This window comes from Biomphalaria glabrata, chromosome 4 (assembly GCF_947242115.1).
Source record: "Biomphalaria glabrata chromosome 4, xgBioGlab47.1, whole genome shotgun sequence".
In the NCBI taxonomy this organism is placed as follows: Eukaryota; Metazoa; Mollusca; class Gastropoda; family Planorbidae; genus Biomphalaria; species Biomphalaria glabrata.
Genome location: NC_074714.1, coordinates 3,188,569 through 3,215,856, shown reverse-complemented (window position 1 = coordinate 3,215,856; position 27,288 = coordinate 3,188,569). Strand labels below are relative to the sequence as shown.

The following is a 27,288-nucleotide window of genomic DNA, read 5'->3' as shown; positions in this document are numbered from 1 at the left end:
GGTTTCCAAATCAGGGAGCTCTCCATATGGTTTTCTTTCTATTGGGGTGATTTGGGGCCAATGTGTTATACGGGCCTCTTGGTAGAGAGAGCAGTTTTGGAGGACGTGGTCGGCATTCTCTGGTGATACTCCACATGGGCAGATTTCACCGGTTCCATTTTTAAGCTTCCGGTACATGTGTTTCTAAACATTCGTTTATCGACAGTGGTCAGAAGGTCATCAATCATGGGATCTAATCGCCTTTAAGAGATTCTCTTCAAAAGACAGAGAGGAGTGGAGAAACACGGTCAACAGATCTTACGTGGTGCCCCAACGGTCCAACCGACTCATCAGCGGTTCTCAACCTTTTAAGCTCGGCGACCCCTTTTTTACAATCCCCCACTCTGTGGCGACCCCCATCCACACAGCAATAGAAGAATAGACAAAACAATCCATATTTTTTGTGGTCTTAGGCGACCCCTGGCAAATCGTCAATCGACCCCCAAGAGGGTCGCGACCCACAGGTTGAGAACTCCTGGACTAAGGGTTAGGTGAAGGCGAAGCGTTCTGTGTATATGATACCAAGAATCCTGTAATCTTATCTGAATGAAGGCGCCCAGTGAAGCTACTATCCTTTACGCCAGAAATATATGAGAGTTAGTTCAACGTAGGTCTGTAGTAAATAATCTTGTATCTAAAAGTTAAAAAAAAAAAATACACTATCATTCTAATTCTATTTTTGAATGAGTTGATGGGTTCAGAAAAGAGCATATTCTATTTTTTGTTTAACCAAGGTTAACATGATAGTTATATGCTTAAAGTATCAAAAAATTGCCAATACTGTAAAGATTATTTCGAAAGAACAGTAGTTGACAGAATTAAAATCAATCGTACTAGATAATAATAATTTTTATATTCTGTAAGGAAATTTGTCTTACAATTTGTGCATTACACCAAACAAAACATTAAAACTATTAAAAAAATGTACATTCACACCAGACTCACTCATAATTTACATGTGACAAAGTTTGTATCAGATTGTTTCTATTTAATGATTTGATTGCCAGGGGAGCAAAAGAGCGTTTACGTCTGTTTGTCTTTGCTATGGTAAAATCACAAAATCCTTATCCAAATGATAATTTTTTATTTCTAGAACCTTTAGTTTTTTTTATGAATGTTTGTCTCAATCAGTTGCCCAAATGGGGTTTGTTTTTTGCCAATGATCTTACTAGCAGCATTAAAAACAAAACAAAAAAACAACATTGTATGCAATGTTTATTCATCTAAAAAAAAAAACACTTCTTAAATAGATTTACAATAAATCATCTATACATACTAATACCTAAGCCAACTTACTTAGTATTAGAAGGTTACAAATAAAAAAATAAAAAAAAAAATATTAAAATAAAAATATTTTAATTTTTAATATTCAACTTAAAACGAAAAAAAAAAAAGAAAACAAAATTAAAAACAAAATTTTTAAAAATTAAATAGCACAAAATTTAACTATTCAGGCCTCGCGGAACACTAGGGTTCGTTGAACGGAGTTTGAGAAACACTGTTCTAAATTACCCTAAATGTTTGCCAAGTTCTGGCCAGCCCACGCAAAGGAGTCAGGTCATGTACATCTAGGTCAACTAGCTTTCTAGTCAGAAAAATTGAGGAAGTTACGACGCAAGAACCGCGCTGGGACAAGGCCTACAGCAGGGGTTCTCAGCCTGTGGGTCGCAACCCCCTTGGGGGTCGATTGACGATTTGCCAGGGGTCGCCTAGGAACATCGAAAATATGAATTTTTATTGTCTATTCTTCTATTTCTGTGTGTGTGTGTGGAGGGAGGGGGTCGAGGTAGAGTGGGGGATTGTAAAAAGAGGTCGCTGAGCATAAAAGGTTGAGAACCGCTGGCCTACAGCGATTTCAACACCGAGTCTCCAATGACTGTTTGAAAGTGTTTCATAATGACGCAGACAATGACAGTGCAGGATTAGCTCTAAACCTAAAACATTTTAGAGTACCTTGTTTTAAAAGACAGTACTTCGTTTATACAACTTAAAGGAGCCTTTATTCGTCTCTTAATAACTTAGGAATGTGTGATTAAAAAAAAACATTTTTACCCGTCCCATTCCACCCCCAACCCCCACGAAGAAGCAATTGTTTAAGACAATGAACATATAGCTCTGCTGGACTTTAAAATTTTCCAATGATAAGCATCTAGATCTAGACTTACGAGGATGATCCGTAAAATGTTTCTGATCATTACTCTTTTTTTTTAAATACTGAACAAACGCTGAAATACCCGAATATGTAAAGTTAAAGATAGATATATTCTCGTTCTCTAGACAATTTTTTTTTTATTTTACTTGAACGGTTAACCTGGAGTTTTCCCAGTGTGGCTTTTCCTAACATTATACAGCAACTGTCGAATGTCTAGGAAAATTGTTAGAGCCGTTTTTGAGATCAGAGTTCATCTACACAGGTTTTAAGTTTTTTTTTATGCTTACCAAGAATAAAAAAAATGTTAAACTCTTTTACTACGCATATAGTATGGGGACTTAACATAACTTACATAACTTACATAAAATTATTAACAATCGGGAATTTCCGTAGCTATTCTTTACAAAATTTTCAGTATTGGGAAAAATATATATATATCCATATTATTTGTTATAAAAATGGTCAGTGTATATTTAAATCTTAAACGATTAACAATACAACTTTTGATTGTTTATACTTTGTCCATTTCCAAATTAGCGAAGTGGATTTTATTAAACCTTGAAAACCAGTAAGTGTTTTGTGTCACATTGAATGAGCTTGTTTAGCTTAGCAAATCAGATTGTAATTTATTTATATTTTTTTTTTTAAATTAGCTTCATGTGTAGGTCTACAATGCAAACATGGAATCTAAGTAATTATTCAAGAGATATGTGTAAAACGGTGAAAGAGTTTTTCTTCTATGTTTGGATTTTTGAAATCGCATTTTCGGCAACTTCTTCTCATGCTATCGTAGGCCTATTGAAATTTTACAAACCTGTTTTATGTCTTGAATGTTTGGTGTTAACACATGAATTACTGACAAGTTTTTTTGATGTAATACGGGGTGTGTCCTAAGCTACTTAATGATGATAAAGCTAAAACTGAATAGCGCAAATTCTGAGGTTTCCTTAAAAAAAAAAAAAAAATATAAGCCACTCGGCACAGTTGTGTCGGCTGACTACATACACACTACTACCCCTACCAGTATCACCACCAGAGCTATGGCAATATCAAATACTGAATGCGTATTAATCAATTATAGATACAAATGTTCAATAGATTCGGTAATTAACATCTTAATTAATCATAATTTTCACAATGATTTTCCATTAGTTCAACTGTTTAAAAAAAAAGTATCATAATAGTAAAATAATTCATAACAAGAGACGCAATTATATTTAATGCTTTGACATACCAACACATAATAACAAATTAAATAATAAATTAAATGTTACAATTAATATTGTAAAATGTTGTTTTACATAATTCGGATGTTCCTTCAGAGTTGAAGATAGTTTACTTCCTAGTCCAAACCTCCCGCAGGACGACGGGGGATGGGAGCGGGCAGGGTTTGAACCCTCGACCGTCGATAAATCCGAACGACAGTTTAGCGCGCAAACCGCACGACCAGGCAGCCATATTTGCAGCATTCACCCAATTATAAAACGGACCAGGACATAAGTGGAACATATTATTTTATGACTAATATATTCAGAACACTTAGATATATATCCTAGGAAAGATCTAAGTGTTATCAGGAAATAAGGATGACTTCCATAATCTAAATGAAATAATTTGATAAAAATTATATATAAATATATATATATATATATATTTATGTATTTATTTATAAAAAAATTGTACCTCGTGATCTGTTGTATACCACAAAAATGACTATTTTATGTATAGCTAAGTGGCCTAAACCATCTGGCTGGGTGACCTATCAAGTTGGCTAGAGTTCAAAACTCGACTATATCTAATTTGTGTTGATTGTCTAAGAGGCCAAAAAGAGGAAGGAAACCCATTTCGCAGATTGCCCACTGAGCAAGCAATTAGCATTAGGGTAGCATATTCGGTTATCGATTTTAAATAGACGTGTACACATTTATTTACGTTGAAAATAATATAATGCAATTCAAGTGGAAGAAAACATGAATGCGTTTTTTCTTAACAACTAGACCTAATTAATAATTATGTATTTAAGATTAAATGGTTCTAGATACAAAATATGTTTTCCTTATTGTGCTATTTAAATTAAATAATACAGAACAATCCGGTTGTGGAAAATAGAACATGAGGATTTAATGAATTTAACTCGATTACAGGGCATGCAGCTATTCGATTTGATACACTTTCAGATTGAGGGATTCACTGGTACATATTGGTAAACATTTTTTTCTCTTTTCTCAGAATTTCGGGTCATATTTTATTTACATATTCTTTAACTCTATCCACCTTACCAGCGCATAAAAAGTATATTTGTATAAAATACTGGACTACAATCCTTGCAAGTCTAATGACCGGATAGTGACTTCATAGGGTTAACATTTAGAGATATGGGGCCCTTTATAAGTCTAGATTATAGATTGTTATAAACCTGGTGGTGGCACAGAGAGGGGTGGTGTGTGTGTGTGTAGTCAGCCAACGCCAATCGCCCCAGGCCAGCGCTAGACGAGCGGTCAACCGTGACGAGTTACGACGGTCAGCCGAGTCGTGTGTCAACAGGATGGTTCGGGAAGGATCGCCGTCGTGAACAGAGCTCAGGAGCGTCACGAGAGTTGTAGTCATCTGACCACCTAGAAACGTCGAGCGGCGTTCTGTCCGGTTCGAGAAGGCCAATAGGGACCATATATAAGAGCGGAGGTGTCGCAGTCAAGACGGTTCATGGCAGGGGTTCAGAGCCCGGTTCACTACAGTCCTGTCGACTACAGCACAGTTCAGCGGTGTGGTTCTGTACGGAGCATTACGACGGTTCAGTGCGGAGTACTATCAAGTACAGTTGAGACGAACGGCGTCTTGATCTTGGTCTGCGATCGAGTCCGACACAACGAGCCTAGTGTGTGAAGTCAGTCCTGAACTGTTGAACCCAGTGCAAGCCCGGAACGAGTCGGAGAGGCCAGTGCAAGACTTGATACGGCGGAACGGTGTTATCGGAGAGATATTTGTACAGTGTACGTGTTGCCAATTGTACAGTATTGGCTGTTATTTATTCAACTATTAAAGTGTTACGTTACTTTGGAGCCCTGAGTTGTCAAGTTCTTTAAGTTGGTGGTGTAAGGTGCAGTTTGCAGAGAGCCTGGATAGTGAGATTCGTAACAATATGTTATAATGATGTTGATTTTCGAAAGGTTCAAATACTATGTAAATAAGAACTATAAAATAAAGTAAACTTTTCAAAAAGTTGCGATCTATATCTATTATCTATTGGACAGATGATGTAAAGTTTATCTGTTTTCTATGTCCGATGGTTAACGAGGGTGTCATGTGTCTAGAACAAAAAATAAATGTCCCGAATTTAAAAATCTCAGGGGTTATCTTATCTTATAAATACGGATGTCACTTCAAAAAAAGAAGATGATTACGTTCTTCGCCTGTTCCTAGGTCAACATAGTCATGCATGTTAACAAATGGCTTAAATTCTGTCAAGTCATTAGTGTGACTACTTTGATTAGGTCATAAGACCAGAGACTTCTGCTGTACTGGCAAGTTAGTCCAGTGGTTTTTCGTGGTCCCAATTTATACTATCCAGGCTATTAACTCTTTCTCTCCGTAATTATTTTCCATAATCCGACGGAATTATTAATTTTGTTCTTTTGAAGTTCATTTCCTTGTTATGATTAAATGTCTATAACTTTGTTATCAGAAAATATTTTATTTGGTAAAGAACTAAAGGGGAATGCCTGCTCTTTTTATATAACACAAATTAATGTTAATAAAAAAAACAAAATTTAATGGGGTCAAATCAACGATGGTATAGTTTAATAGGAGAGAAAGAGTTAATTATAGCCTCTAGATATACAACTTACTGACTAATACTGAGACATACAAGTAATAATAATAAGATTTCAGTTACAACTAATAATGACTATATTTCGAAAGAAAAAAAAAGATTATAAACAAGGTTACAAAAGACAGTTTGTGTGGAAACACAAACTCGAAATCGGCCCCCGAAGTGGTCCACCCAGGCAGGCTTCAATATTTTACAAAGAACATCCGAATGAAATTATATCAAAGACAAATGAGAGATAAGAATGGAGAAAGAAGGTTAACAGATCTTGTGTAGTGCCCCAATGTTCCAGCAGATGAAAGTATAGGTGAAAGTGAATGTAAAGCTAGATGTGAACCTGGCCTAACTATTTCCCCTTTCAGACCTTGTGGTCTATAGGGAAGATGATGTTTTTGTGGCCTACGGTTAACGAGGGTGTCATCATGTAGCCAGCACAACGAACAACCGCCGTTACTCTTCCCCAATTGTCAGGTACCCATTAGAGCTGAGTGGACTCTTAGGCGCCAAAAGATTCCGAAGTTGAAAATCCCAGTCTTCACCAGGATTTGAACCCTGGACCCCCGGTTCGGAAGCCAAGCGCTTTACCGCTCAGCCACCGCGCCTCCCCTGGCCTAACTGATGTTTTATAATTTATCTAATTGTTTTGAAAAGGCTCAATCTCTTATTCGAATCCTCAAAAAAAAAATAAAAATAAATAAATAAATAAAAAAAAAATAAAAAAAAAAAAAAATAAAATAAAAAAAAAAAAAAAAAAAACCGAAATAAAAAAAGTTCACAAAAATGAAGTTTATTTATTACTATTCTTTTTAAATTAGGTCTAACTTGTAATACATACTAATTAGATTTTTCTCTTTAAAAAACTGCTTGCATAACTGATTTTAAAAATTAGACTTTTCGCTTTCAAAAAAAAAAAAGTAGCCGTTGCGTCAGAACTTTGAATGGTCTAAAATATTGTGATGTCCGATTTTCAATATCTTTTCTAGTTTACGAGATCTAAACGGGACGGACGGACAGACGGACAGATATTTCGCACAAAACTAATAGCGTCTTTTCCCCTTTCGGGGTCCGCTATTAAAAACGGAAATAAAAGCCAACAAAAGGGGAAAAAATGAACAAATAAAAATGGTAGGACAGGTTCAGGTTAAAGCTATCAAAGGACCGCCATCACTGAGGCACACTAGTGTCTCATGTCAGTAACAAAACGATGGCTTACAAACAAAATAGTAGGAAAGATACAGGTCATAACAATCAAATGTCTCGTCTCAAACCCTAATATGGTCTTCACAGTATTTAAAAAAAAACAGACAGGAGAGGATAATAGCCTAAGTAGATATATAATATTTACAGAAATCAACTGATTAATAACAAATAAATAAAGTCTACTTAGCTCGTTATCGAAAAACACATTTCAATAATAGTGGCACACTCCTCTTGAGTAACACAACAACAAACATATTACATAAACATTACATAGATTCAATTCACAATAATATACACTGGTCAGCTCAAAGACTCAAGAGAAAATGACGATTGAATACTGTCAACAGAGACTTAAATAATGTTTTAATAGGGACTAATTTTTCTTGACAAAAAAAAGTAGCTACCCTTATTATCCCATTTGTCACATTAGTTTTCCTGGCTGACTCAGGCAACCCATTCCATGCCTAAATAGCACTAGGGAAAAAGGAGCATTTGTACAGATTTGTCCTAGCATATGGAACGAGGAATGTGGCTTTATCTTTGTGTCTTTCTGAGTATTTTACTAGATTTTGTTTTTTGTATTTGAAGATTATGGCTCAGTGTTTTATGTACAATTGCTACTTTACTTTTGAGTCTTCTATCCTGAAGGCTTTCTCAATTTAGTGATTTTACTAAAGGTGTTACTCTAGTCAAATGTGAATATTCGTTAGTTATTAATCTCGCTGCTCTATTTTGTGTCTGTTCCAGTTTCTTAATGTTTTCTTGAGTTGAGGGGTCCCAAACGGAGGATGCATATTCTATTACTGGCCTAATCAAGGTTATATAACATTTTAGTTTTATGTTCTTATTTAATTTATAGACATTTCTTTTAATAAACCCTAATGCTTTGTTTAATTTTTTAATAGTTTCATGAATATGGGGATTTCATGACAGTTTTTCATTATAACACCTAGGTATTTTGCGTTTTTAGTCTGTGTTACTGGTTTACAGTGAATAAGATAAGTGGAATTAATTTGTTTTAGTATTTTTTGTAGTCTTAATAACTGACATTTTTTTTGGGTGGAAATACAAGCTCCAATTGTATTCCCATTTCTGTAATTCATCTAATTCTGGTAAAACTTCTGTATCTTTTGTGTGTTTTTTTGTTATATGTATTAAGCAATCGTCTGCAAATAATCTGACTTTTGTTCCTGAACTAATGAGCGGTATTTTAAGACAATGCAGCTGGAGACTTGTCAAGTAAATCACACTCGATTAACCTGCATTCAAAGTTAGGTTAAATATTCTTAGACCAAGTGAAGTTGCTCTTTTTTTACGATGGAGACTGTACCAATTTATCAAGTTCGTTTTAATAGCACATTTTGGTATAAAACTGATGGCGCAGTAGAGATTTTTTTGGAATGCTCAAATTATTTACCAGCAATGAGCATTTTATTAAATGCCGAGAGATTGACGTTTTATCAAAATAACGCAACGAACTGTTTCTATAATACGGGTCTGGACCATCAGAATATACATCTAGATAGTAATGACGTCTTAGAAATTCACCAGTTTCAATTTCCTAACTGCCCAAGTTTTTCAGGAGAAACCTGTACAAATGTACCAAGGGAAGGAACCAACTTTTATGAAATTATTTCCGGCTTATTATCGGTACCAAACGTGAACTTTCTTGACGAGAATCAAAATCTTACTGCTGGAGCGACGGGTACATCTAGATTCGATTACTCCTCAACAGAATCGAAACAGTCACGTCTAGGTAATCATGGCAATCAAGGTATCGGAGAAGAGCGTAGGCCTGAAATTCTAGTGGAAACACTAAGAGACTTTGACCAGTACTTTAAAAGATGCAATTCATTTACGAACTGGCCTTTTGATCATCCATTGAGTCCAAGTGAGCTGTCCATGTCAGGATTTTATTATCAAGGTATGCTTTTTCAAAATAGACTATACAATTCTAGTTATAGTGAAATAATTTCAGAGTCAGACTCAGTGGCGTATATAGGGTGGGGGAGGGAGGATTCTAAATTCGAAAGTCCCCCCGAGCCCCCACATGATGGGGCTCCCAAAGGAATGTCCTAATTTGGTTTTCACATTAAATAATCCATATTACACCACTGCCATGTAAAAGTACTATTCAGACGGAGTAAAAAATGCTCGAAAGCATTGATCTAGAATTCTAGATTATGTCATAGATTCTTTTGCTGCATAGAAAGCACGACGTGAGGCGATTCGAATCGAGATTTGTCACTTGTGCAGTATCTCGCTAATAAACAATGGTATTATTTATTAAAAGAGTTGTAATTGCGTGTGTTAATTTTACGTATGTATTTTGCCTATTTCAATGTAGACTTGTATATTTATTGTCCATTATTTCATCTCATGATGATGTCGGATGTCGAAATACAGGGGCCCCTAAAAAGGTCAAGCCTGCAGGGCCCCCCAAATCCCTAGATACTCTACTGATTAGACTAGATGTAAAGATCTAGCTATCTATATCTAGAGACTAGAGTCAAGATGTATTATCTAATATATAAAGCTCAATGTAAGGAGTATGTATGTAACTCAAAAAAACAAATACTTAATTTATCTCTTCTAAAGAATATTATTTTTAAAACAAATCGGGTAAATCCAATTTAGCAGTATTCTGTGTAGCTCTGAATGTGTCAGGTAAACGGGTAAACCCCATTGTCAGTGAACATTCATTTTTGAGTAAATGAAAAAGTGTTAGGCAACTTTTCGCCAAGTCTGACATAGATGCACTAGATCAGTGGTTCCCAAACTTTTTTGTCTCGTAGACCCCTTGACATGTTTTCTGGTTTTCGGTAGACCCCCTGCTTATTTGTATTGCATCAACTCCATTATTTATACACATTTCTAAATGTGAGTCGAAGTGTTAAAAAGTAATTAAAAACTACATATTAGTTATATAGATCTATCCTTTTTTATTTTTTATTGATAAAATTCAAATTTAAACTAATTAAAATAACTATGTTTAACTGGAATAAAACCTAATTTTTTTTTAGGCTCATCATCTGTTGCTACGGATATTATGTTTCAAATAGGATTTAGTTGTTCTGTAAATTATTTCTTCAAACATTAGCTATTAATTAATTAATTAGGCTTAAGTATCATTGTCGGAGAACATGTCCCGCAAACCTCATGCGACGCTCTGTCACAACCTTCGACTCCCAGTTCGACATAGGATTTCCTTGTTTGAGACCCGATCTGTGTAACTGACTCCCAAAATCCGTCTCAGACATTTTTGTTGAGCCACATTTAGTCTTTTCTCAATTTTGACAGATGACTTCCATGTCTCACATGCATATGTTGCAGTTGGAAATACGATTGTGTTGAGAAGGTGTATTTTTGTCTCGAGTCCAATGGCTTGGCTTGTCCAGAAAGGCAGCAGCTTTTGGAAAAAGCTCCCTGCCTTTCCTGTTCGGCACGCCACATCATTTATCACCAACCAATAAAATTACTTCAATAAAGAATAAATGTAGTACGTTGTTGAAATCAAATACAATTGATTACCAACTAAATTATCGCGTTCACAAATTTTCTTTTGCGAGTTTTGTCTCCTTGGGGTGACCTTTTCTTGTGGACCCCCTGGGGTGATAGCCACACGTGTCCTCCCCGAAATTCGTCCCTGTCTAAACATAATTTGTTAATTTTTATTATTACATGTTTGAGTTAATCTATAATCCGAATGATCACATGGAATTCATGCCATCTGATGTTGTTATATATCAGCAGAAAATTTTTACAAACTTTATATCACTTCACTTCTCCTGTCTGTCTGTCTGTCTGTCTGGTACAAATGATGAACACGTTGTTTCTCCCAACTGCCATTCTCAGATCATGTTGAAACTTTGCCGCACAATTATTAATAGTCCCTAAGTAATACAACAATTATGTTGTAAAACGTGTAACTACAAGGATATTACTTCGCCACTTTGTCATCATAAAGTCTATTCACCTCATTAAACAGTTATATTGTTACTATCTCGTTGACTGTTTATTGCAAGCACGAAGGTACCTGTTGAATGTTAGGGTCCCGGACAAACGAGCTAAGGCTTTAACACAACCCTGACAAGCAATAAACCAAATAATTAATTAATTAGTGGTAAATTAATTTATTTTACAGACGTTGAAAAGGGGAAATAAATCTTGCATGATAGAGATATATGGCTTTAAATATGTAGTTCTTTCCCTTTTATCTTTTTTCTTTTAAAGTATTTTGTTTAGATTTTGCCTATATCAGTGTTACATTATATCTCTCAACTTGATCGAAGGAACTGATGATTGTGTTAGCTGTTTTAAATGTGGTGGAGGCATACGTAACTGGGAAGAAGACGATGACGTCTGGGTGGAACATGCCAGGTGGTTTCCGAGATGCAGCTACTTATGTGGCAAAATGGGACACGAATTTGTCAATACAGTGCAAGATCTATACCAGAATAATGATCAGGTACCTTTCAAAATAATTGTTCATCCCTAAAAAAAAAAAAAGTAATTTCTGTTCAAAAAGCTTGCCATGTCCAAGAAGGGTTAAATCACTCTTAATATAATATTTATTTTAATGTATCACAGGTAAAACGATATATGGTTCTCGAAAGACTAAATGACCTTGATGGCACTATTTGTGAGTAGATTTATACTTTTTTTTTCCATGACTTATAAACTTGTATTTCAACAGAGTGTGCTAGATTTGGTCTACATCTTTTTTATTTTTTACTTACTTCGAAAGTCTGGAGAAATCTAAAAGACTTAAAGACCACAAGTACACTTCGCACATTAACACCCGTTATTGTCACCCAGCGAAAGCTCAAATTCAAATACGCAACAAAAAAAATGGCTGACTTGCTAAAAGGCTTCCATCAGTAGCTCCGAAAGGAAGTTACCAAAGTTCAAAGTCCTCAACAAAGTATGGCATGAGAGGAAGCCAGATGACCCAGCCAGCCTTAGCTGGATAGAGCGATAGCAAAGTCTAAAGACAGCTCCGGGTCAGATCGAATCACCTCTGAGATTTTAAAACACACCTGACAATACTAAAACATGGTCTGAAAATGAACTTCTTTATAAAGAGTCTTCTTCTTCTGGCCATGATTTTTTTAACATTGAAGTAGTACAATTTAATCATATTTAAATTTAATTAACCTTTTTTATAACTTAGATGTTTACGATTTTAATATAAAGTTCAAAATTTTGTTTTTTTCGTCGATCTTAAAAGTCTCAGCCTATGAAGAACAAAACTTGTGTCACTTTCACTTTGGCCAATCAAGACGTCGAAGGGCGATTGCTTGTAAAAATGAACATTGTCCTCTTATGACAGAGAAACCATTCTACCCTCAGTACAGTGAATACAACGAGAGATGCAAAACTATGTCCTCCAAACGTATGGCTCTTGCTGGATACTTCTGTGAGTAAGCGATACAGTTTTGTTTAGTAAAATCAAACACAATAGTTTTATCAAATGAAGGCATATAATTTCTTTTTTTTTTCCTCTCTAAATTTTATTGTGTAAATAACTTGAAGAGAAACGCAAATAGTGTATAGTACTGTTTAGGCTTGTTTTACGTTTTCGAATCCGAAGATAAATGACTAGTGCAGTCATTATAAATGACGAGTATTGATATTTTGTTTGAAAGTTTAAGATGCAAAGGCCAAATATCGCAAATGTTATGTTGAAAGTTGAAATCATTATTTAGCTACTTCGTCTAATGTCATTTTTATTTAAAGGTTAAAGACAAACTTTACAAACTAACAGAAGGGTTTGGCTATTCCAATACATTTTAAAATAATGTTGTTACTTTACTTTAGATTATTACCCCTGCCGATCATACGTCTGTTATTACTGTGGAGACATTCAACTTATCTGTGACCATACCGACAATGTCCAGCTTGTCTTAATGAAACACGCCAGGTCATCCCCGTTCTGTGACTACATTCGAAGTCGTTGCTTGTTAAGTGAACGTGCCATTACTGTAGCACAATACGTAAGTACTAAAAGCACAATACGTAAGTACTATTGCACTGTGATTTATAGAGATGTGTAATTTAATCAATAATACAATCGAGACATAAGACAAAACTATTCCTTATACTGGATGACAAGCGTTAGAACAGACACGCCCCTTCAATAAAGTAGCCTATTTCTTGTTGCATTTATTTGACCATTAAAGTTTTAGAGAATTAATCATTAACTAGTCGACCCGCGGCGTAGCATACGCCGCTATTTAGTGACGGATGAACACTTCCTGATAGACACAGTTGTCCAGATCCAGATGGGGTGGAGAGCGAGGAAGGCGCGGGTGCGGGCGGGAGGAGGGTTAGAGAGTCGTGCGTGCGTGCGTGGTGTTCTTATTTCTTTTCATCTACACTTTTTTTAAAAATGGAAACTGTAATAATTTTTAAATAAATTTTAAATTATTAGGGTCTATCTAAAAACTGTGTCTTGTTCGCGCCCCCCCCCTCCTTTTTGTAAACAATAATATAAAATGTTTGTCCTATATAGCAAGACTCATGAATTGTAAATATCTTTCAAGACAACAGACACAAGATGAGCAGTGAGATTCATGACAGACGAATATTCACATTTGACTAGAGTAACTTCTTTAAATTTAGATACCCTTCAGGATAGAGAATTTGAAATGGGCCATTATATATCATATATATTATATCTTTTATATAGCGCTACTTTCATGCTTATAGCATGCTCAGAGCGCTTTGGTCCAAATGGGGGGGAGGGGGTATCTAGGAGTTGGTTTTTCGTGCGCTCAGAGTCGGGTGTCGAACCTCGAGCCCCCTTCTAGGTAGCCAAGACAAGCCAAGTTCAAGCGCACTTAGCCTTTCAACCACGCTTCCCACTGAAAGCATCAATTACCCAATGAAAGTATCAATTATACATAAAACACTGAACCGTAATCTTCAAATAGGCCTACATGTAGAAAACAAAACCGATTAACATACTCAGAAAGGCACAAAGATAAGGGCACATTCCTTATTCCATATTCTAAGACATACAAATACAAATGCTGCTTCCTCGCTAGTGCTATTAGAGCATGGAATGGCTCCCTAGCTCATTGGGTGCGGAGCGTCTGTCCCAGAGACGGTATGACTACCCTAAATGCACGGTGCGTCTCTGGGAAAGACGCTTGTACCCTGCCTCAGTTTCATTGCGTTTTTTAATCTAAATTTTTAAATAACAATGCTAGAACTATTTTCTCTCTATAAAAGAGTTCTTCATCCTATGTTTACTTAGCAATAACAAGCTTTTAGCCTTATTTAGACTTTATTTGAATTTTTTTTTTTACGAATTTTGATTTTGAAAAAAATGTCGCTATGGCTACAGTAGTCCAAAACACACCCACAATGTTTACTACTGAAGAAACTTTATAATTATTCTATAATTTATCACAAATAAATAGTGATTTTGTCATTTTTTATCGAGATTAGATCCAGTAACTCTGAGTAACTGAGTAAGTTTAGATTTATCATTTATTTACTTAATTTACTATCATTTAGTGTAGGCACTGTTACTGTACTATGTATATAGTTATATAGTGACTGTAGGCGTAGGATAATTTTTATTATAAATAATAAATCTAGATTTGTATTTATTATTTATAATATTTATAAATATATATAATATATAGATATATCTAGATCTATATTATTCTATATACTATATATTAATATTATATATAATATAAAGATCTATAATATTTAGATCTAGAACTAGATTACTAGCGCTAGATCTAGTATTGTGATAAGGTGTAAAGTATGGATCGAGATTGACTAGACTAGACCTACCTAAGCCTAAGACCTAAGCTATTGTCTCTAGATCTAAGCCTAGAACAAATAAACAGAAATATTATTTATTAGATCTTCATCCAATAATTGCACTGTGGGCATTTTTTTGCCCATTTTAGATTTTTTTAAGTATTGTTTATCTGCAAAAATCAACGTCGTGGCTAGGCTAGTCCAGGACACACCCACAATGTTTACTAGAGAAGAGAAGAAACTTTATAATATTTCTTAGAATTTCTTTAATATAAAAGTGATAATGAAGATTTAGATAGATACAGTAGGTCTAGATCTAGATTTAGCAACAGACTTGGATATTATTAGTATTTACTATTTTGACCCAGATCTAGTCTAGTATTGTCCAAGGGCAAGGGTGGCTAAGGCTAGGTCTGGAATGTACATCAAGATTGACTAGATCTAAGCTTTTATCTCTACATCTAGCTAGATCTCTAGATCTAAGACGTCTAAGACTAATGTATATAATTGAAAACAGAAATGGTAGATCTACATCCACTAATTATCCATGCTAGGCATTTTTTGCTTATTATTTTGTTAGCATTTTTTTTAGTATTGTTTATTTGTAAAAATCATCATCTCCAAGGCTTTGTTTGTTCATATTGCACTCTGACTTGTAAGTAAAATAAATACTTTTAAATAAAAGTGAAATATAAAACTATTCTACATTCATTATTTATCACAAATGAACAGTTATAATGAAAATCTAGGTCTAGATCTTAGGTAAACTGAATTAGAATTGGTGTTGTCCTTCGTCTATTTCGAGATCTACGCTTGGATCTCTTGCTAGCCTATATCTTACACTGGTGTGGTATTAGAATTAAATAGATATGTAGCCTTTTTAGCTCGTTGTTTATAACTGCCGTCTTCCTAGCATCGTCGATCTGCCTTAGATCATCAGTGAGACCAGGACACATTGTCCTGACATTCCAAGTGGCCAGTCGCATGACAGGGATTTTCTTTTTCAGTTTAATTTTTCTTCTTTTGTTGCTTGGTGCAAGTTTCCAGCCTACTTGTCGTTTTAAACTAAGCTCTAAGCACCCATTAGAGCAGGCAGGCTGTGGCGGATCAGCACCTAACTGACTGGGGGCTGCCCAGGTTGAGGCGGGCGGTAGCTGATCAGTGAGGCGCGAAGACCTCTCCCACCGTCAGAGACAACCCGTGGCGTCCATACATTACGCCAATCAAGTTGGACTTATAACCCGTAACTGTTGTCTCCCGTGTCTGCCATCTCACCAAATGCTGTTTCCAACTTCCCATCACTTCCAGTTTTGACGGAATTAGACGAAACGCCCTCAGTAAAGGAGCTGAGCATTGCCATTGACATGCTTGCACATGGGAAAACACCCGGAGGAGATGGCATTCCTGCTGAAGTAATTCAGGCTGGAAAACATGCCCTAATCAAACCACTCCATGAACTGCTAAGCTTGTGCTGGGAACAAGGAATGGTCCCCCAGGAATTGAAAGACTCCAACATTGTTACAATTTATAAAAATAAAGGCGACCGCTCTGATTGTAACAATTACAGAGGCATCTCACTGCTTAGCATAGTCGGAAAGGCTTTTGCTAGAGTATTACTAAAGCGATTACAGATCCTGGCAGATCGTGTTTATCCAGAGTCGCAGTGTGGCTTTAGGGCAGGTAGATCTACAACAGATATGATTTTCTCTCTTCGGCAGCTACAGGAGAAGAGCAGAGAACAAAAGCAGCCCCTCTTCATAGCATTTATTGATTTGACCAAGGCCTTTGACCTTGTTAGCAGAAGCGGTCTGTTTGCTGTACTAGAGAGAATCGGCTGCCCAAATAAGTTAAGAAAACTAGTGTCAGCTTTTCACGAAAATATGCAGGGCACCGTTCAGTTTGAAAGTTCTTCCTCCAGGCCATTCTCCATTAAGAGCGGTGTCAAACAAGGATGTGTACTGGCCCCTACACTATTTGGCATCTTCTTCTCAGTCGTACTATCCAGTGCTTTTAAATCCCTGGAAGACGGAATATACATCCATAGCAGATCCGATGGAAGGCTCTTTAACCTGGCACGTCTTAAAGCCAAAACGAAAAGGCGTCGTATCTTGATAAGGGAGCTGCTGTTTGCCGATGACGCGGCACTCGTATCTCACTCACAAGGAGGTCTACAGAAGCTAGTGAACGCCTTAGCAGCTGCTTGTCAAGAGTTTAGCCTTACTATAAGTCTCTCCAAGACCGAAATCCTGGCACAAGACGTCGCAGAAATACCTATAATACAAATTGGGAACCACACCCTTGCAGTGGTGCAGGAATTTACCTACTTGGGTTCAACAATTGTCAGTAACCTAGACTTAGACATCGAGCTGACAAAAAGGATAGGAAAAGCTACCACAGCATTGGCAAAACTCTCCAAGCGCGTCTGGGAAAATGGTAAATTGACCACAGCGACCAAAATCCTAGTCTACAACGCCTGTGTTGTGAGCACTCTCCTTTATGGCAGTGAGAGCTGGTCAACATACATGTACCAAGAGCACAGATTGAATAGTTTCCACTTGCGCTGCCTGAGACGCATAATGGGCATCTCTTGGAGGGACCATGTCTCCAATCAGGAAGTTTTAAGATTGGCCAATATGAACAGCATGTATGCTCTCCTGACACAAAGAAGATTACGCTGGCTCGGACATGTCACCCGCATGCCAGATGGCAGAATCCCGAAAGATATCTTATATGCTGAGCTTGTGGAAGGAGTCAGACCCAAGGGCCGCCCAAGACTAACATATAGAGATGTCTGCAAGCGAGACATGAGAGCCTCAGGCATCAGCGAAAGTATGTGGGAAAACATAGCCAAAGACCGGAGTGCATGGAGACAGACTGTGCGTGCTGGGACAACCCTTGCTGAGAACAAAAGAATTGAAGCGGCTTTAATCAAGAGGGATAAAAAGAAAGCTGCCCTGTCTGCTAGCCCTAAATCAGAGGCATACACATGTACGAATTGTGGCAAAGTCTGCCGTTCTAGAATTGGCTTGATTAGCCACACCAGATTCTGCCCCGTCTCAAGATTAAGCCAAAACCAGTGACTCATTTGGGCGCATCCATTGCCTTTCGAGACAAAAGGAGCCATATATTTTGTTAGCATTTTTTTTAGTATTGTTTATTTGTAAAAATCATCATCTCCAAGGCTTTGTTTGTTCATATTGCACTCTGACTTGTAAGTAAAATAAATACTTTTAAATAAAAGTGAAATATAAAACTATTCTACATTCATTATTTATCACAAATGAACAGTTATAATGAAAATCTAGGTCTAGATCTTAGGTAAACTGAATTAGAATTGGTGTTGTCCTTCGTCTATTTCGAGATCTACGCTTGGATCTCTTGCTAGCCTATATCTTACACTGGTGTGGTATTAGAATTAAAGATGTCTTAAGCAATTAAAAGTAGGAGAAATATAAATCTAAATCCCATTGATTCACATGTAGATAATATTTCAGTACATTTGATTGATAGTTTTTGTGCTGGTATCTATTGCTATTGGTAGTCATGAAAAGTGCAATAACTTTCCCTTTTTGGCTGACTAGAAAGCCAGGTAAACATAATAATATAATCAGTAATTCATCATCTTTTATTAACTGTTTTATGACTATTCTTTTTGATAAAGCTGTAAGTATTCTAATATGCTGTTTCAACAGTAATGCAAAGATGACAATCTAGATTTAGGTCTCACAAGTACTAAGGCTGACATCCATTTTTTTTGTTATAATGTCATATTATTTAAATTATAATTTGTATCTTATATTTAAATGAAAAGTTGTTTACATTTTCAAACTCTCCATTCATCTATCTTTAATTTGATACCAAAAATGTTACTCTAGCTTCATTGGTACTTAAATTACAAATTTTTGTTTTAGTCATATTAGGAAGAAAAAAAGTTTTTCTAAAAATGTAGCATTTTTTTGACAAAATAACACCGCACTCAATGAGCTAGTGCTATTAGAGCACGGCATGGCTCCCTAGTGCTATTAGAGCATGGAATGGCTCCCTAGTGCTATTAGAGCATGGAATGGCTCCCTAGTGCTATTAGAGGATGGAATGGCTCCCTAGTGCTATTAGAGCATGGAATGGCTCCGTAGTGCTATTAGAGCATGGAATGGCTCCCTAGTGCTATTAGAGCATGGAATGGCTCCCTAGTGCTATTAGAGCATGGAATGGCTCCCTTGTGCTATTAGAGCATGGAATGTGTGTCCTACCATACTGTACCACCACAAACAATCATGTCCTACTGTGTGTCTTACACTACTGAACCACCACAAAGAATCATGTCCTACTGTGTGTCTTACACTACTGTACCACCACAAAGAATCATGTCATACTGTGTGTCCTACCCTACTGTATTACCACAAAGAATCATGTCTTACTGTGTGTCCTACCCTACTGAACCACTACAAAGAATCATGTCCTACTGTGTGTCTTACACTACTGTACCACCACAAAGAATCATGTCATACTGTGTGTCCTACCCTACTGTACCACCACAAAGAATCATGTCCTACTGTGTGTCCTACCATACATGTCCTCCATCACTTCCATTATATGAGAAACTCATGTTATTATTACTATTATTATTAAAAACTGTATCATGCCAAGCTCATTAGCTTTTCATCCACATTCCCTGTCATCTCAAATTTCTATTGAGTCCTCTGAGATATTACAGGTAACGCTGCTTTGATTGCATTATAAAATTCATTTATTCGTTCTTTGAGGTGACTCAGTTGTCTTCCCCTGTTTCGTGAACAATTTCTTGTGCATGCCCTATGAGTCCTTATACTGAAAAACATTTTGAATTCATTCCCTTTCTTTGAGAATTATTACAAGCATATAGTGAGACATTTAAGGAGGAATAAATTGTTATAATCGCCTAGTCAAATTGATGTGAACTAGACAGATTTAAAACTAATTTACAACATTTTATTTGTTTACCAGAGACATTTCAAATCCTTGTTGCCATTCCTCACAAAGATAGGTGAGTTCTATATTTTGTAGTACAGAAATACTATTTAACAATAATGAGACTTAGTTTTACCATTATATTTTAATTAAACTCTAGATATAAAAAAATATAAATAATTCAACTTTCAGACCTTGCGTCCATAGGAAAAATTATGTTAATGCTAACGGTTAAAGAGGGTGTCATGTAGCCAGCACATGGACCAACCGCCTTTACTTTCATTAACTAAAGTCAGGTACCTATTAGAGTTGGGTGGACACAGGGGAAATGAATACCAAATTGTTGATGGTTTATCATTGACGTCCTCGTTAACTGTCGGCCATAGAAACTTATTACATTTACATAATCTGCCCTATAATGATAAACTTAACATTTTTTTCTGTCTTTGAATATATTGCTGTGATAATAATGAAGGCTTAGAAACTATGTCACATGACTGTATTGAAACCATTTATTACATAAAATATAAAACTTGGCCCATGTACTGAAATCTTTTTTTTTATCGTTGTGTTTTCTATCCAGACTACAATAAGATCCTAAAACTTGAGCCTGCTACAAACAATGCAATGCAAGATCTCTTAGGTAAGTACAGCTAGTAGCCTTAAGCGCAGCTAAAAGCCTTGAGTGCAGCTAGAAGCCTTGAGTGCAGCTAGAAGCCTTAAGTACAGCTAGTAGCCTTAAGTGCAGCTAGAAGCCTTAAGTACAGTTAGCAGCCTTAAGTGCAGCTAATAGCCTTAAGTGCAGCTAGAAGCCTTGAGTGCAGCTAGAAGCCTTAAGTACAGCTAATAGCCTTGAGTGCAGCTAGAAGCCTTAAGTACAGCTAATAGCCTTAAGTACAGCTAGTAGCCTTAAGTGCAGCTATAAGCCTTGAGTGCAGCTGGACGCCTTGAGTGCAGCTGGACGCCTTGAGTGCAGCTAAAAGCCTTGAGTGCAGCTAGAAGCCTTGAATGCAGCTAGAAGCCTTGAGTACAGCTAATAGCCTTAAGTGCAGCTAGAAGCCTTAATTACAGCTAATAGCCTTAAGTACAGCTAGTAGCCTTAAGTGCAGCTATAAGCCTTGAGTGCAGCTGGAAGCCATGAGTGCAGCTAGAAGCCTTGAGTGCAGCTAGAAGCCTTGAGTACAGCTAGTAGCCTTAAGTGCAGCTAGAAGCCTTAAGTGCAGCTAGTAGCCTTGAGTGCAGCTAGAAGCCTTGAGTGCAGCTAGAAGCCTAAAGTGCAGCTAGAAGCCTTAAGTACAGCTAGAAGCCTTGAGTGCAGCTAGAAGCCTTGAGTGCAGCTAGAAGCCTTGAGTGCAGCTAGAAGCCTTGAGTGCAGCTAGTAGCCTTGAGTGCAGCTAGAAGCCTTGAGTGCAGCTAGAAGCCTTGAGTGCAGCTAGTAGCCTTGAGTGCAGCTAGAAGCCTTGAGTGCAGCTAGAAGCCTTAAGTGCAGCTAGAAGCCTTATATGCTCCTACATTAGGGCATGACAAGCAGCCTGTAAAAAAAACACTTATACAATCATAATGCTCTCTGTTCTATGGCACTTTACATCTCAAGAGACAATCGTTTCCCTTTGCCACTTAATGTGTGACTAAAGATGTCAATCCTTGTTACACAGCTGATATCACAGGTTGGGCATTTGTCATCACCAGGCGCTGTTGCACTTTCACCATTCTTTCTTTCTACTACTGTTGTGTATGGCATCTGCAATCCGGGACCCTTCCTTTATGCTCGCTCTATCTAGTGCTACTCTCTCTTAACTGTTAGTGTCGATTTTGAAGAGCTTCATGTCACGTTGGCATACATCCGTATACCGTAAAAGTGGACGACCAGCGGCTCTCCTGCCTTCTGTTAGTTCTCCATACAGAATGTCTTGTGGAAGTCGACCTTGTGGCATTTTGGAACCTTAAACAATCCAGCTACAATGAAACAAGCTCTATACAGTAGATAACTTTACATCTGTGGCTACAAACCCTAAGCCTAAACCGAACACTAAACCCTCTACTTATAACTCTATGGCTTAGTGTTTCTAGCTTTTTTATTAGCCAGGAGGGGAATGAATCCAGAATATTTTTTTTTATAAAAACTTTTTTAAAGATGCTTTGTCATAAGTACTTTAGCTAGGTTATAATAGAAGTAAATGAAACATTTAAAGGGCAGTAAATTTGAATTCTCTAAGGGATAATTTCGTGCTAATGTATAGACCAGGAGGCGCGGTGGCTGAGTAGTCAAGACACTGGGATTTTTTAATGTCGGGATCGTTAGGGCGCCTCTGTGTCCACTCATCTTTAATGGGTACCTGACATGGTGAAAAGTAAACGCAGTAAGTCGTTCTGATTACTTCACAGTTTGTTCTCAGTGAAAGGGATTAGCTTAAGTTGGTTTCTGTTTTTGGCGGACATTGACTTGTAGCACCAAACTGCTGGTAGACAACTAAACCACTTTAAGCGTGTATATCTGAACGAATACACTTGAAATAACTTAAGTAACTTCCTTGTGAGCAATTCTAAATATAACTTTATTATAATATAGACAAAATCAGCTTGATGTGAAATAAAATAAATGTACTAGACTTTTTGTAACAAACTCTAACTCACTACCACAATACAACCTTGCAGTCTCACGTTCTGGAGTCTTCTGTCTTATCCAAGACTAAATGACAATAGTGCCGCCTATGTTGCTTCATTCAGAACTAATCGCTAACGTTACCATAGAAACACACACAGACACACAATCCATAACAGTTCGTAAATACTAGCTTGGCCTAAGAAATATAATTCATATCTTTTCATTATTGTGGTTCAAACATGATTCTTCTTGTTGTATTTATAAATTGAAATGTTTTTTGGATTTCTATTTATGGATTTTTTAAAAACTATATTCAAATCAATGATTTGTTGCGTTAAAATAAAAAGTAGGAATCCCCGAAAATATGCAATCGCACTCAATCACAATTAAGCATAAATATTAAGGGTGGTAGAATGTGACAGTTAAATTATTAAAACGTGCTATGAAGTATGATTATATTTTCTTTTAAAAGAAATAATTTCTTCCCATTTTAAAAAATGTATTTGGGATACATTGCCTTGAAAAAACAAATAGTACTATGTGAATAGGAAAATGCTTTTCCACCCACATAATAAATTCATTCTTATAATAACTTTTTTTCTAAGGAATCTGTAATCAACATATGATATATGGTTTGCTTGTGGAATTCATTTTTTTATTCACTTGTAATCAGTTCTAAAGAATTTTTTCATTTATTCTTTAAACCTTCAAAGAAATATTGCTTCTGTATGCAGGGCCGGCCCTAGCAATTGCGGGGCCCTATGTGAAACGGATTGCGCGGGGCCTAGTCTGGGTAGGGATAAGCATAATGTCAAAATTAAGATTATTTTAGTTAGAAAATACTTTCCTCTTTGCAATAAATGTTTATTAAAAGAAAGATCACAATGCTGTTTTTATTTATTGGCACCCCAAAAATGACAATATTGTCCATTTTTCATGAGGTTTTAATAATTTCAGATTTTTAGGACTTTTTCGTACATTTTGCCTTTTTAGGAGATTTCCTTACATTCAGGAGGACGTGGAAACCCTGTTATTATATTTAAGTTATAATCGTTTAATTTAATAATTTACACTTACAATTCGCGCGGGGCCTATGAAGGCGCGGGGCCCACTGCAACCGCATAGGTTGCGGTGGCTTAAGACCTGCGCTGTCTGTATGAAGTAATGGGCAATCGATAGTTTAAATGCTTTGTAAGAAATAAGGCTGATTATACGCTTGATTTGAATTTTGTTATTTCCTTTAATACAAAATCTTCTTAATTTAAGGGGCAAAAAAAAAAAATACTATTTTTAGAAAAAGATAATTTCATAAGGCATTTACTGCTTCTGCGATAATATTTTTTTACCTTTTTTTTTTTTTTTTTTAGATGAATCGTTAAGGCATAACGTCTGCAGATTTTGTCGTGGAAGGCCTGTCAACTGGCGACTAGTTTGTTGTGGACATGTTTCTTGTGACACCTGCCTGGCTTCTCGTCTGACGTGTGGGTGTGGTGCGGCCTACAAGCAATGCAGACCACTAAACAATATTTGAGAAACAATCACAGGATGTTCCCTAAAACAAATACACATTTAGATCACAGCATGCAGAAGATGTCCTTAGAAACAGTATTAAATAGATGTGATGATTGTATTTGTATACGGTATTGTGGTTGATAGAATCTTGGTTGTAAGATTTAACGAATTCTAGGTTTATTTATTATTATTTCGTTGGTCTGTTAGTTAAAGTAGACTGACGTCCCTTGAGAGATTGTTATAGTTGTCAGAGGCCAGAGTTTTGAGACCAATAGTTGAAATACAGTTTAAGGCAGTCTAGTAGTTTGTTGTATATATAATAGTTCAAAATTTGATGGCATTGTGTACAGTTACAGTCCTTTCGACTTTAATAAAATATATATTCTGTTCTTAATTAATCCCTGGTGTTCTTTGAATTGTTGAAATGTATACATTTTTGTCTCCATGCCTAAGCCAGGCCAGGAGTTCACAACAATAACCCTGTTTTTGTTTGTTTTTAGCGCTCTTGTTATGGGATATGCTGCTTTCAATTGTTATGGGATATGCTGCTTTCAATTGTTATGGGATATGCTGCTTTCAATTGTTATGGGATATGCTGCTTTCAATTGTTATGGGATATGCTGCTTTCAATTGTTAGGGAATATGCTGCTTTCAATTGGATGTGGATATGCTGCTTTCAGTTGTTAGGGGATATGCTGCTTTCAATTGGATGTGGATATGCTGCTTTCAGTTGTTATGGGATATGCTGCTTTCAATTGGATGTGGATATGCTGCTTTCAATTGGATGTGGATATGCTGCTTTCAGTTGTTATGGGATATGCTGCTTTCAATTGGATGTGGTATGTCTAACCTCGTATCAATTCTAGACCGCAAAACCAAAAAAGGCTATTAAAATTTTGATTTTACATCATGGCCAGTAGCGTAAATGTCAACAAGTCAGACATATTGTTATCGATATGCTCAGTATGTTTTCAAGCTAAAAGCAACATTAAACCATTTTTTTTTTAAATTCACGCTTTGTGACTTTTCATTTTCTTGCCAAAATGTTCTGAATTTCTTATTTTCAACATTATATTTCTCAGTTTCATTCCAGTGACATTGCACTATTGTCTTAGGCTACTTTTATTTATTTATTTTTGCCAAAAGTTTGAAATCTCATTATCGATAATAGGGTGTTCTCAAATGAAAAACAATGGCGTACCATTCATTTTATCCCTTTTTCTGACTATTATTAAATCAAATTTTCTTGCTTTTCTTTTGGTAATAAAGGTCAAGAATGCAATTTTTGTGTGTTCGTAAAACATATCATTAAATGGAGTTGAATACTTAGAGGGGCGTAGTAATTAAGCGTTATGCTCTTCTTGTCATCTTTGCGTTATCATTTTAACCAATCAAAACTAGACCATGGCTTGAATTTCCCATGTCCATGGGCGGATACAATGAGGGCCGCATAAGAATTTGCGCGGATACAAGAAATTCTATTTGTGAATTCTTGTTTTAATATCTTTTGTATAGAGCGACTGTCATGCTTAAAGCACGCTCAGTACGCTGTGCCCCAAACTGTTATTTGGACCGGTTGGGGGAGGGGGATGGGAAAGAATGTTTTGCGCTCTAGAAACAAAATCAGTAGGTGTCGGGTTTTGAACTGTAGTCCTCTTGATGTTTCTGCCATTCAGCCATACATCCCAAATGGATATCTAAAATGTTTTGTTTGTACAATGTTTGACATGTTTCGGATGTTCCTTCAGAGTTGAAGATAGTTTACTTCCTAGTCCAAACCTCCAGCAGGACGACGGGGGGATGGGAGCGCGCAGGGTTTGAACCCTCGACCGTCGATAAATCCGAACAACAGTCCAGCGTGCAAACCACACGACCAGGCAGCCATCTTGTCTTGAGTGTGGTTGGTTAGATCTAGTTAAGTGTAGATTGCCCTGGTTGTGTTATCATACCTACCTCCAACAGAACACAAAATAAATAATGAAATGATCCAATGTTTACATAAGACAACAGTTTATTATGGAAGAAGGGCGGAGTCTACGTCGTATCTATTTGCTACAAGCCGGTCACTTCGTCATCGTTCGTCCGTTACTCGTTTCTAATCTATCTCCCAACTGTCGCTTCACCAAGGAAATACCCAAATTAAACCTAACCTTTTACGCGTCTTACTGTTGTGTCATTACACTTGCGGGCTAGATTTTGATCTAAAGCAGGGATTCTCAACCTGTGGCTCGCGACCCCCTTGGGGGTCGATTGACGATTGGCCAGGGGTCGCCTAAGACCATCGAAAATGTGGATTGTTATTGTCTATTCTTCTATTGCTGTATGTGTGTGCTGCGTGAGGGGGGCGCGGCAGAGTGGTGGATTGTAAAAAGGGGTCACCGAGTTTAAAAGGTTGAGAACCGCTGATCTAAAGAGTCATCCTCCTCAGTTCCTTGACTTCGTGTGGCTGCTGAGACTCGTGTGGCTGCTGAGTATGGTGTGGCTGCTGAGACTCGTGTGGCTGCGGCGACTCGTGTCGCTGCTGAGACTCGTCTGGCTGCTGAGACTCGTCTGGCTGCTGAGACTCGTCTGGCTAATGTGACCATCCCAAACAGCAGCTGACCCTAAGCAGAATATCAAGACAGAGGACTGGTCATTCTATCTCCCTCCCCATCCAGCTTTACTCTGGATGATTCGTTCCTGCTCTCTCCTATTGAGAAGTATTAAGTTAACTGTCACATTTGATTATGTGCATACAGTGCATAGTGTTCTTATTTTGTAACTTGGACTACCTTTGCAGCACTTGTGCTTTGTGGCAAAGCAAAATAGTAAAATTGCATAACTTTCTTGCATCACCTGTGCAGGGGTGTGTAAAATGTGAGTGTCTGTTTGTGTGTTTGTTTATTTATGTGTTGTGTTTTAAACACGGGTTTTTCAAAAAGGGGGGGGGGGTAAACGTATATCCAGTGGTCAGTGTGTCAGTTGGTGTGCTGATCTGGTCCAGGTCAGTGCTGTATGATGGTGATGTATCCTCATATTCGCATGTGTTGTATTGGGGTAATGTCTAAGCTCTGTATGTTACTTAGTTCTATGTTGGGCGCGTTTAAATGTCTTAGTATTATTGTTGAGTATATCGTACATGAAAAATAGTCATGCACATAAATCCTATGACTTAACTTATTGTAGCTTTGTGGTATCTACTTTGTTCATACTGAACTACAATCATCCTAGGTGACATCTTATTCA

The 27,288-nt window shown here is 36.9% G+C and overlaps 1 protein-coding gene and 1 long non-coding RNA gene across 5 annotated transcripts; both read left to right on the top strand.

The window, feature by feature from the left end:
• The first annotated feature begins 2,618 nt into the window (after positions 1 to 2,618).
• LOC106069086 (baculoviral IAP repeat-containing protein 1f-like) lies at positions 2,619 to 13,620 on the top strand. 4 transcript variants are annotated; one of them, XM_056026734.1, is made up of 7 exons: positions 2,628 to 2,759; positions 4,336 to 4,394; positions 8,953 to 9,141; positions 11,510 to 11,685; positions 11,808 to 11,859; positions 12,448 to 12,636; positions 13,038 to 13,616. In XM_056026734.1, the coding sequence occupies exons 3-7, from the start codon at positions 9,120 to 9,122 to the stop codon at positions 13,271 to 13,273; spliced, it is 675 nt and encodes a 224-aa protein (XP_055882709.1). In that variant the 5' UTR covers positions 2,628 to 2,759; positions 4,336 to 4,394; positions 8,953 to 9,119; the 3' UTR covers positions 13,274 to 13,616. The 4 variants fall into 4 exon arrangements, with proteins under 4 accessions (XP_055882711.1, XP_055882709.1, XP_055882710.1 ...); XM_056026735.1 differs by lacking the exon at positions 4,336 to 4,394; XM_056026736.1 differs by lacking the exons at positions 4,336 to 4,394; positions 8,953 to 9,141 and having other exon boundaries at positions 2,619 to 2,759; positions 13,038 to 13,620.
• A 5,870-nt stretch (positions 13,621 to 19,490) lies between these two features.
• LOC106069085 (uncharacterized) lies at positions 19,491 to 24,461 on the top strand. Its single transcript, XR_008777512.1, has 3 exons — positions 19,491 to 20,022; positions 20,530 to 20,589; positions 23,919 to 24,461. It is a non-coding gene; the product is annotated as an uncharacterized LOC106069085 (long non-coding RNA).
• Positions 24,462 to 27,288: the final 2,827 nt, after the last annotated feature.